Source organism: Vicia villosa, unplaced genomic scaffold, assembly GCF_029867415.1.
Source record: "Vicia villosa cultivar HV-30 ecotype Madison, WI unplaced genomic scaffold, Vvil1.0 ctg.000534F_1_1, whole genome shotgun sequence".
NCBI lineage: Eukaryota > Viridiplantae > Streptophyta > Magnoliopsida > Fabales > Fabaceae > Vicia > Vicia villosa.
Genome location: NW_026705246.1, coordinates 268,476 through 280,894, shown reverse-complemented (window position 1 = coordinate 280,894; position 12,419 = coordinate 268,476). Strand labels below are relative to the sequence as shown.

The 12,419-nt window shown below is 34.9% G+C and overlaps 1 protein-coding gene across 1 annotated transcript; it reads left to right on the top strand.

Moving 5' to 3' along the window:
* The first annotated feature begins 1,482 nt into the window (after window positions 1-1,482).
* LOC131629192 (uncharacterized) lies at window positions 1,483-2,108 on the top strand. Its single transcript, XM_058899988.1, has 2 exons — window positions 1,483-1,666; window positions 1,717-2,108. Exons 1-2 carry the CDS (start codon window positions 1,483-1,485, stop codon window positions 2,106-2,108), a joined length of 576 nt encoding a protein of 191 aa, XP_058755971.1.
* The last annotated feature ends 10,311 nt before the right edge of the window (window positions 2,109-12,419 follow it).

Here is a 12,419-nt window from a genome sequence, read left to right as displayed (position 1 = left end):
TGAATCCTTAATTTGTTTAGTGTTTCCTCCGTAGAATCCTAAAAATCATCGATTTGTTTTTTCATCTCCTTCAAATCCTAAAACACCATTGATTTATTGAGTGACTTACTCCTAATCATACATTCAGAAATCTATTGTTTTGATACAATGTTATCATCATCATCAGAAGAACACTCTATATCCTTCATTTTATATCTCCATGTTCCCCGTAAAAGCTCTGGAATCACCCTTTCGAAGAAAAGCACAATTATTTCTTCAAAGCTTAAGCATACTAAAATTGATATTTTTGTTCTTATAATTGATATGGATGTCAGTTGTTGATTAAATTCCTCTAGAAACAAGATATTAATAAATTATTCAAAATGAATGTGATTTGTTTCATTGATGTAGCTGGAGAAAGACAGTTTCTGGTTGTCAGCAATAGAATCATATCTAGTGAAACCTATGTTAGGGTCATTGACTAGTTTATTGTAGTTTTGGAACTCGCCGATATCAGAAGTTGAACCAAAATTGTAGCTCGTGAAATACGAGTGAGTGGCAATAGAACACCCATGAAATGTTTATCCATTAATAAGATGATTTGATTTGTACTTTGTTTTATACTTTAAGAATCAAGCCACAACATATATATTACATGCTCTAATTTCCCCCGTAAAATAAGAGAAATAAATTAAAAGAAAACTCATCTCCCTCAAAGAAAAAAGAAATAAATAATTCGCCAATCATCTGAGTAATTTCAAGCGTAAAAGTATAGTTTATTAGTGTGATAATTCCTCAATATACTTTTAAGTGTACATTATTTGAAAATACCGAGGTAATACAAGGAAAGCACTCGAATTACAAGTTTAGTATATCAAGGTACCTTAATTGTTGACAAAACCAAATTCTCAGCACGTAAAGATTACGGATTCTCAACATAAAGAAGCAAATTTATGCTCGTTACTTAACCATAGAAGAAGTTAAAATTACCTAATTACATCAAGAGTCTCAAATTAAGATACATTTCCAGCCATAAGTTCCAGTTGGGAGTTGCAGAAAGTCAAATCTGCTAGTTGATCTCAAATTTAACAACATGACCAAAATCATATGGCTCAAATAAAGTCCTGCAGAGAAACTGTTTTGGAGCAGAATTATGTGTCGAAGATTTTGCGTCCTCTAATGTCAAGATTAGACAACATTGTAGTGGAAATCAAAGAATTGAAGGACCTTTCAACATTGAGCAAAGAGGAGCTTCAAAGCTGTCTTGAGGATCATGAACAAAGAATGGTGAAAGGGGAAGTGACAAAGCTAAAGCAGAGAGTGCGTTGCAAGCAGGGCTCAATGAGAAGAGTAAACAGTCGAAAGGAGAATGGGCTTCGAGAGGGAAGTCAAATTTTGATGGAAAAGATTCACAAAATTTGAAGGTTTCGATGGGGGAAAGAGGTGAGAGAAGCTCCAAAGGTAGTTTTCAAGGCAACAACACCAAGAGAATTGACAAGAGTAATGCGAAGTGTTAATTATCATAGATGTGGTCATTTCGCAAGAGATTGTAATGGGAAACTAAGGGAAAATCAAAGTGATGAGGCTAAGGTTGCTCGACAGGAGGTGGATGATGATAACACGGTTCTGGTGATGATCACTGAGGAGAATTATGGCAGTAATCAGTTGCTAGACAGCAGCTGCAACAGTTTGAAAAATGTTGTAGAAACGCATTGGAGCACAATGTTATGGTAACAGTTCGAGATGGAGTCCAAGGAAGTGATGAGTGGTACTTGGATTATGGTTTTCCAACACATATGACATGTAGAAAGGACTTGTTTGTCGAAATCAATCAAGCCACGAAGAATAAGGTGAAAGTCGCAGACGATACCACTTTAGTGGCCGACGGGGTCAATGATGTTTTGATCATGAGAAGGGATGGTGGACCTTCCTTGATCAAAGATGTGATTTATATTCTTGGAATTAAATGTAATCTCTTGAGTATTGGTCAATTGCTTGAGAAGGATTACATTATTCGCATGGAAAATAAGATTTTACGCATTTTGGACCGAAACAAGGTTTTAGTCCTTAAAGCACCTATGACTTCCGATAGGACTTTCAAGATAGAGTTTGGTAGTGATGGAGCATAGGTGTCTCGATACAGTGGCAAGTCGAGAAGAATGGTTGTGGCACTACCATTTTAGACATCTCAATTTTCGAGACCTCGATGCGTTACAAATGGATGGTACGGTAACCGGGTTTCCAAAAATCAATATTCTAGCTAAGATGCGTGAAGAGTGAGTGCACGGGAAGCTACACAAGAGTAGTTTCAGTAAGGATGCAGGTCGTAAGACTAACCATCACCTTGAGGTGGTGTACTCTGATGTGTGCAGTCTAATGCAAGTCAACTCGTATGGTGGCAATAGGTACTTTGTCACTTTTATCGACGATTTTAGTAGGAAACTATGGATATACCTAATCAAGAGAAAGGATGAGGTATTTGATGTGTTCAAAAGATTTAAGTCCATGGTTGAGCGGCAAAATGGTCACAAGCTTAAAATTCTCAAAACGGATGGTGGAGGTGAATATACCTCGAATAAGTTTGGGAAGAATTGTGATGAAGAGGGGATAATGCGTGAAGTTGTGCCACCCTACGCGCCACAACAGAATGGTGTTGCCGAGAGGAAGAATCGTTCGATAATGAATATGGTTTGAAGCATGTCAAAGGGAAAAGACTTGTCGAAGGAGCTATGGGGTGAAGGCGTTTCTACAGCCGCCTATGGTTTAGATTTATACCAAGCTTAAGTCATTTGAGAATTTTCGGTTTGATAGCATTTCAACACGTTTCCGAGTCAACTTTGAAAGAAGTTGGACAATAAGGGTGAAAAGATGTTGCTAGTTGGTTATCATCCTATTGGAGGTTATAAATTGTTTGATGTTGCAAACAAGAGGACCGTGATCAGTCGGGATGTTGTGGTCGACGAGTTGAAGCCTATTGATAGCAGAAAAATGACTTTGACAGGTCCCGTAACCGGTTACCAGAATGAGGTAACTGATTACAGGAGTGATTTCATGCTATCAGAAGCTGCTGGAACTGGTGTTGCAGAAGGCGTAATCGATTACAATAATCTTGTAATCGATTATGGCAGTGAAAATGCAAAAAATTAGGCTGTTGCAAGTACTGAACAACAACCTGTCGAAGCTAAAATCGGGGAACACAGTAGCCGACCTACTAGGAAAAGAGGTTTGCCTCAGATACTCCAAGATTGTGAAGTATTTCGGGACAACAAAATCAACGATGATGGCGATTTCATTCAATTTGCGCTTGTGGCTGAATCCGAGCCCGTTAGCATGGAAGAGGCATTAAGTTATGCAAATTGAGTGTGTGCAATGAAAGAGGAATTAAAATCGACCGAGAAGAACACTACTTGGGAGTTGGTTGATCTACCGATACGAAATACACCAATCGATGTGAGATGGGTCTATAAAGTGAAGGAAAATCTCAAATGTGAAATTGTCAAGCATAAGGCTCGACTAGTTGCGAAGGGATTTTCGCAAAGAGAAGGTATAGAGTTTGATGAGGTGTTTGCACCTGTTGCTAGGCTAGAAACTATAAGGTTAGTAGTTGGCATTGCGAATTGCAACAATTGGTCGATGTATCAAATGGATGTGAAATTTGTGTTTTTGAATGGTCCACTTGAGGAGGAAGTTTATGTAGAACAATCCCCTGATTTTGTTGTGACAAATCAAGAGGGAAGGGTCTACAAATTAAAGAAAGCATTGTATAGTTTGAAACAAGCTCCAAGAGTTTGGAACAAATACATAGATGGTGTACTAGTCGATGTTGGTTTCAAGAAATGTGTTTCTGATCATGGTGTCTATGTGAAGGCAGATGCAAGTAAAGATGTGATTATACTTTGTTTATACGTTGATGATTTGTTGATCACGGGAAGCAATGAGTTGAGTATTTCTAAGTTCAAGAGTGAGCTTATGGATGAATTTGAAATGAGTGACCTTGGAGTTATGACTTACTTTCTTGGCATAGAGTTCCACAAGTCAAAATTGAGACTGCTCATGCATCAAATAAAGTATGCTCTTGAGATATTGAAGATGTGTGATATGGAGCATTGTAATGTTGTCAATACACCAGCTGAAGTAAGGTTGCAACTGTCCAAAAGTGATGATGAGCAGAATGTGGATCAACGCAATATAGAATATTAATTGAATCATTACGTTACTTGTGCAATATGCGACCAAATTTGGTATTTAGTGTCGGTATTGCGAGTAAATTCGTGGAGAGAACGAAGGTGTCTCACTTGGCTGCAGTTAAGAGGATCCTAAGATACGTCAAAGGAACTCTTGACTACAGAATTCTCTTTCCCGCAACAAATACAAACAAAAATTACAATTCGCTCGATTATACCGGTTTTATTTGATGCGGAGATAAAAATGATTGAAAGTCTCAGTGAAGAAAAAAACAATTTTAATGAAAATAATAAAATACTACCTCCGGTCCCATTTATAAGAAAAGATTCTCTTTTTAGATACATTGAATAAATAATGTATCTGGACAATTTGTCCAGATACATTATTTATTCAATGTATCTAAAAAGAGAATCTTTTCTTATAAATGGTACCAGAGGGAGTATATTCCTACCCAAATCAACAATTATTTAGTTTTATACTCCGAATTTTGTCCATTCCGAAAATAGACTAAGATTCTTCAAATGATCTTGGAAACTAGCAAATCTTGGAGAGCATAAACGATACCCCTCCCCAGCAGAAGTCATACTCATGTAAACATTTTGAAAAACGGGACGTGCTAGCAATAATTTCAACACGCCATGGCATAAATATGGGAAGTTCATTGATTTTGACAGCCCAATGTATACTGTCATCTACCTTGAAAACTCACAAACAACACAGTCCCATATACACTTTGTTCCTGTCTTACTATTTAATTTTTTATTTAAAATTACGTTGGTAGTTGGTGAGTGAAGGGTGTTCGATTTTTTTTATATATCTCACGTTTATATTAAAAAATCAGCACATGCATGTGAATACATATTTGAAACTTTTGATCTGGCAAAAATTGGATACTTCTTGCAAAAGTAAAATCAAGGAATAACCGTAGAAATGAAATAATGTATGAATCTTTGCATGAGAGAGGAAAAACACCAGGACTGCTTTCTCGTAAGAGACGCTTCAAACAAAATATCATCATTTTTATTATTTTTATTATTATTATTATTATTATTATTATTATTATTATTATTATTATTATTATTATTATTATTATTATTATTATTATTATTATTATTATTATTATTATTATTATTATTATTATTATTATTATGTAAGATACATTAACTATTTAATTAATTTAAAAGTAAATATTTAATTATATAATGGCTGAAAGGTGTATTGTCCACTCTTAATTTTGTATGTGTACACTATTGATTTAATTTTAAATTATCACTAATTTTTAATTTAATTACTAAAACATTTTTTTTATAATTTAGTGACTAAATATGTTAAGTTTTTTTGATTTTATTATTATTATTAAAATATTGATGATTAATCTGACAAAATTTGTATATTTTAAAACTATATATTAGTAGAGTAAAAAAACTAATTTTTCATTTGGTTTATTTTGGAGAATTAATTGTTACTTTGTTGATTTTTTTATTATTACAAATTTTTAACCACTATATCTATTTATTATTATAATTCATTTTGTATATTTTACAAATATTAAACAAATGTAACAATTTTTGTATGAGAAAGAGAAATTGTATAAATTTTTTTTATTAACGTGTTGAAATGATAAATCAAAAGAATTTAAAAATAGTATTAAATATTGAAATGTATAATAAAAAATACATCAAGTAAAAATATATAGTAATTGATAAAATATTAATAAATGATTATAATTCATCAATATTGTAAAACAATTTATAGTTTAATTTAAACAATTACTATATTTTAAAAAATGATACACCTCTTGTAATTATTATAAGTAAAATTTAATTTTTTTAAATTTATGAAATAATTGATATATTTTGTCTTTACATATACACATTATTTTAGTTATTCAATAAAATAAACTTTTGTTTATAACAATGATACCAAATATATATGTTTTAAATATAGAAAATTATTTTTTAATTAATTAAATAAATAATGTGTTTATTTCATATTTAATTTAAATATACTAATTATTTAATAAATTTAAAATTAAAAGTTCTTTTACAATAAATATACGATGGAATAATAAGACTGTATTAACTTTTACTAATACTTTACAGCTTATCTCAATTAATTAAAAAATTTGATTGATTGTAGTACAAAAAGAAATAAACTTGTTGATTGACAGGGAACACATGCATGACATAGGAAAAGAGGTCATGATGGGAAAGTAAAAGTTGATTTGACATTTCAATTTCATCTCTAATTAATCCCTTTGTTTTCTTGTATTGAGTGCATAGTAGATTAGGAACCTTTTGTGGTTACACTTTTTTCCTAGACACGACTTCTCATCTTCACACTACACATCACTCATCATTGGTTGAGATCTTTTTTTCACAACGTTGTTTCTTAGACCATCTCCAATGGTGCAACTCTTTTTTGACTTCTTTATGGGTTTCATCAGCCATATCATCTTAAAATAATTTATTTAATATTTATTTTGTTAGTGTATTTCAAATGGGTCCCACAATTTTACCTCATAAATTAATTTGATTGGGTACCACAATTTTTTACCAGTTGCATTGCAATGCAACTCTACTATGACATGACAAATTGATTCAATATTTAATTATTATATTGATGTCTAGTTGGAGAACTCATTGAAAAATACTACCATTGGAGATGCTCTTATGAATCCTCCTAACATTAAAAAATATAAACCATTTAATAAGTAAACTATTCTACTAGGATAAAATAAAATAAAATTTATTGATTGATTAAAAGTACATTTTTCAAAAATTTATGATAGTTAGAAAATTTGCCATTCGTAATAAATATTTTAGAATTAATTTCTAAAATTTTATTCCCTTCGTTTTTTATACGATGTTTTTGATTTTTCATACGTATTAATAATAACAATAATAACAGTAATTACTTTTGTGTGAAAAAAATAAAATTATATAGAATTTTATAATGTTATCCTTTATTAATTGTATGAGAAAATAACAGTGCACACATTTAAAATTAAGAGATGTGAATGTTAGAATGAATTTTCCACATACCAAGACAACCAATGATTATTGTTACTTTTTAAGTAATGATTATTATTTTTTCAATAATACCCTAAACTTTTTAATACTTTATTTAACTTTTCCTCTCTCTATCATAATGATTAGGGGTAATTTTGACAAAACAACAAAAACACTTTCTTGAACTTTGAAATGTGACACTTAAAAAGAAACAAATTTTTTTCACAAAAGTGACAATTATAAAGGAACGGAGGGAGTACATGATAATGACTTAAACACCTCTCTCTCTCTCTCTCTCTCTCTCTCTCTCTCTCTCTCTCTCTCATTCATTTGAAAAATACCCTATATCATTTATTAATATGTCTTCTTCCACTTCTTTAATTTTCTCGTTCACGTATAATAAATAAATGACAATATTATAAAGTCATGCTTAATTTCTCTTCTCCATATAAAATTAATTATGTTTTTTAATTTGTGTGAATGTCCAAAACATTGGCCCAATCTGCCAGAGCCAATGAAGCGCACATTTCTCATATGCTATTCTACCGAGGACACGTCACCAACTGCCTCTAACGTCTTGCGCGGCTAGCGAGACGATTTCATCTTGTGGCCAAGGATGGTAAGCACATGCTGCTCACCCCCACTTGTATATGGAAGTCCTGGCAGTCATCCATTATGGGCTTGCATATCCAGCCCATAATGGAGACCATTGGCCCAACGTTAGGGGCTTAATATAAATACCCTCATCTGCAAGAGGTTTAGGATTTCACTTTTCTAACCCTAAACCTTGTTACCCTCATCCTCCATTGATCGCATCAAGTCGACGACGTCTGGCGGCCGCTCACCAACTTTTTGATCCCGGTAAGATCAGCGGCGCTGTCTGTGGGAATCTTATTTCCGCATTTTTCTTTCTCTAAAACCGAAAGACCAAAATAAATTTTAAATAACCGATCATGGCCGGTCAAGATGACAACACCATCGGCGATGCCAAAACCGTCATCTCTCCTGACTGTAACGCCGAAAACGGTAAGGAGATTCCTATCTTAAAGGAATGCTCCCTAGTAAGGAGTGATGGGCAAACCGCCTACCCCTCCTTGGATGACAACGATTTCCAATTCATTATAACCCGCAAAGGTCTGGAGAAGACACCGGAGAAGTTTAAGCCAATTTCGCTGTCACCCACCGCTGAACTAACTTTAATGGCCTTGGTCGCAAGACCCAACTTGACCAACGCTCTGATCTTCTATCAGAATGAAAAGTCTGGAGCTTTGGAGAAGGATCGCCGCTCACCCTCTCCCTTGTGGAGACAGCAGCGAAACGACTCCTAAAGCCCTTCGCCATGGCGATGAGGTCGCCGTCCAGAATTAGAGAGACCGCAACCCGCGACGAACAAAAAACATGATCGCTCTCCTCCCCGCGAGGATTGACACTCCCCAGAGGTCAAAAAGAACAAGGCCGATCGACGAGGTGGCATTTGTCACCCATCTGCGCGCAAAACAAAGGACTGACCGAGGAACTCGTCTCCACGATGCAAGGACAGTCCTCGACAAGTAAGGCACGACCGCTCCCCATCACGGTCGCCTCTCTAGAGCGATGAAGATGACCCCCGCGGTCCTTTTTCCCGAACTATCATTGAATCTCCTCTTCCTAAGGGGTTGAAAAAATCCCCAAACTTGGGACATACGACGACACGGCTGACCCCGACGAGCACCTCGAAAACATAGACACCCTGCTCAACTACCGCAATGTTAGAGGCGACACCAAATGCACATTTTTTCCTAGTACCCTAAGGAAAGGTGTCATGGTATGATATAAAAGTCTCGCCCAGGAATCCATCACCTCGTAGAGGAACCTAGGGAAGCAATTCTCAAGGCATTTCATCGCCTCTCATTGCCATCCAAAATCTGAGGCGACGCTCGAGGTGATCATATAGGGGAAAGACGAACCTCTTCGAGCCTACATCGAAAAGGCTTAATCGGGAAGCCGTCCAGGTCTCCATAACTGACGCCATGAATAAATATCTGCCCAAGAGAGGACTGCGCCCCCGAAGCCACTTTGCCAAAGCAGTTGGCATTGAAATGCCCCATCGCTGGATGCATGTTAGGAGAGAATTGATGGTATTTTCACGTGTTAGTATAACTACTTTTTGTTCTAAACTTAAGCACATTTTACTAGTTTCATGAGTTTTTCAGTGAGAATTGAGCTTTATAAGTTTTGTTCAAGTTGTGAAACAAATCGAGTCACTTTGGGTATTATGTATGCAGGTTTGGAGCTGAAAAGTAGACTTACTAAAACATGAAGAGGAAAGGAAGCTGAAAGAATGGGAAACAAGCCAAGGAGGCAAGTAAGATCAAGGGCGCGCCACGGGAGTAGAAGGACGCACAATGCCAAACCCTCTGTTTTGGTCCGTGCCGCGTGAGTACGTGCTGCGCCGCGGGCACGGCGTTACAAGAATATTTCTTATAAATAGAAGTCCTTGCCGTCATGATGGCTGTGCAATTTTTGGTGAACGAAATTGAGAGAGAAATCCAATTTACAGCAGAGAACAACAATTAAAGGTGGATTCTACACCAATTGAAGAGATTCTTTTGATCAAGATGAATACCTCAATCCAATTTTGTGTGTTCTTCACATCCATGGAGAGCTAATCCTCTTGTGTTGATCTAAGGTAGTAGTTAAACTATGATTATACAGTACCATTGATTGAATTCTTGTGAACACTTGTTTGATTCTATTATCAATAATAAACCTTGTTTTTATGTTAAATTATTGTTGAACTTTTGATCGAAAGAAAAGGTTCAACCTTTTTATCTAGGTTACTATATTGATTCATTCATAATTTACAGAGATGGAATCATGAATGAGTTTTCATAATTATCGTGCTTTATTACTCTTATCGATATTGATATTCTGAGAGACCGAATCTCATAATGGTAAGAGATAATCTAACTTGATCTCAGACATGAGCTCAAGTTTGAGGATAAATAAAGATAATAATTCAAACGATGGTTCAATTATGATTTAATTAATAAATTGCATAGGAATAGGTTGAAGGTTTGGAAAACACTTAGAAGGGGGGGGTTGAATAAGTTTTCCTTTTTCTTTTTGTAACAACAATAGACAAAACACAGCTATTTTTATCCTGGTTCATTTGCAACTCAAACTACTCCAGTCCACCTGCCAAGGTGATTTCGCCTCTCTCAATCGAGAACTTAATCCACTATAATCAAAATTGATTACAAATGCACAACAAACTGTCGTGACTAACAATACAATGCACAAGTCAAGTGCAAGTGACTAACACCTATAAGACTAACTAGGCCCAGCCCTGTTGAGAAATCTGACCCAACTGGTCTCTCAAGGAACAATTACAAATTAACTTCCAATAATAGTGTTTCAGTTTGCTTCTAATAAGCTTTAATCACAACTGTGATTTTTTACTAAGTTTTTAGTACAAGGAATATGAACTCAGTATATTAAAGTGAAAATATTTTTCTTCAGCGTAAGAGTTCACGTAAGTGTTCTTCTTCGTATGTGTGCTTGTTTTATTTTCAAGAATTCTTCTATATATAGCTTCACGAATTTGTCTGTTGTAATGATTTTGGAAAGCATTAAATGTTGCGTGTCTTCTTTTGTTTTTGTTGCGTGTTTGTCTTTTGTTTTTGTTTCTCCAACGAATTGCATGTGCTTTTTGTTTCTCCCATCATTCTTGGAAATTATTCCATATGAGTGCTTCAGCCGTCTTTTAATCATTATGTTTTTTAACGGTATTGTATCTTGTATCAGAACTTTGCATTGTGACTAACTTCATAACTTCTATCAGAATTTGTTTACAACGGTTGGTGCATTCAGAAGTTACTTCATTAGAACTTCATCGGCTTTTCCTTTCAGCGTTTGTTCAGCTTTACATAAAGTTCATGTTCTGATGGTACTTGTATTAGAACATCTTCTGAAATGAGAAACATATAATTAGTGTACCATATTTACTTATACAAAATTTATTTAATTGTTATTATTAAAATACTAAGATATGATTAGAACCAAACTATGTTTTAACATAGGTTGATGAACCCTAAAGCTCAATATATCTCTTTCATTGTTAACTAATCTTCAGCATTCTCGTTTTGATAATTGTTTATGTTTAAAAGCAACTTTAGAATAACAAACCAAAACCACTTATTTTTACCGACTCAAAGTGATCAGACTATAGAACGACAATAATATTAAACCAATCCCTGTGGGTACGATATATAGAAAATATTTACCCAAAAATACTTTCAATAAATTGGCGTCGTTGCAGGGGATTGATGTCAATATTGGACGCATTGTAATAGTATTATAATTTTGAGTTTTCATTTTATTTTAATTTTGGTGTTTCACTCGTTTGTTAGTTTTGCATAGCTTGGTGTATGCGCAGGAAAGTTTCCAACGATCAACTTCTCTTTGATCCGGAGATTGAAAGAACAACTAGGAAACTCAAAGGCAAAACACGAAGAAGAGCAAAGTTAGCAAAAGCACGAGACGACGAAATCCCAACATCGTGACAAAATCTAGAAACAATTGACGAGTCACTAGAAGGATTGTTCCTTCACAAAACATTTGTGGAAGACGAAGTAGAAGTCATCATAGAACCCACGGTTGTCACCATGGCTGCTACCGCTTCGTGTGCAAATAATACAAGACTTAATCCACAGTTCGCCAGAACTGCCGCCAACGGGCAGACGTCCGAATTGGAAACGGGTATTCTACAATTGATTTATGCTAGTCCTTTCGCCGGATTAGACCATGTAGACCCGTATACTCATCTCACTCGCTTCTATGAGTTAACGGGTACTACGGGAGTTGCTCAAGCTGATGAAGAAAACTTATTTAAGAGATTATTTCCATATTCTTTGTTATCTAAAGCTTAGGATTGGTATCTTGATCAAACCGAAGCTTTTATGACTGATTGGAATACGTTGGAAGAAAATTTCTTGGAAAGAGTTTACTCTCAAAATCGTTTCTTTAATGCAAAAACAACATTTGCGGTATTTTCTCAAGGTAATGGTGAATATTTGAATGAAGCTTGAGAGAGATACAAGGCTATGCTGAGGAAATGCAAAGGACATGGTTTTGCACAAGTTTATCAAATTCACATGTTACAAAATGGTATAATTCCAGCGAATAAAACACTTCTGGATGCCATAGCTGGTGGTTCTCTTATGTCTAAGGCATCCGCTGAAGCTACTCATATTATTGAGCGGA

Excerpts from the sequence above, each read along its gene's own strand:
- LOC131629192 (XM_058899988.1), top strand. The coding sequence starts at position 1,483 with ATGCGAAGTGTTAATTATCATAGATGTGGTCATTTCGCAAGAGATTGT. Across the intron at positions 1,667-1,716 it reads GCTAGACAGCAGCTGCAACA|TTCGAGATGGAGTCCAAGGA; the intron begins GTTTGAAAAATG and ends TTATGGTAACAG.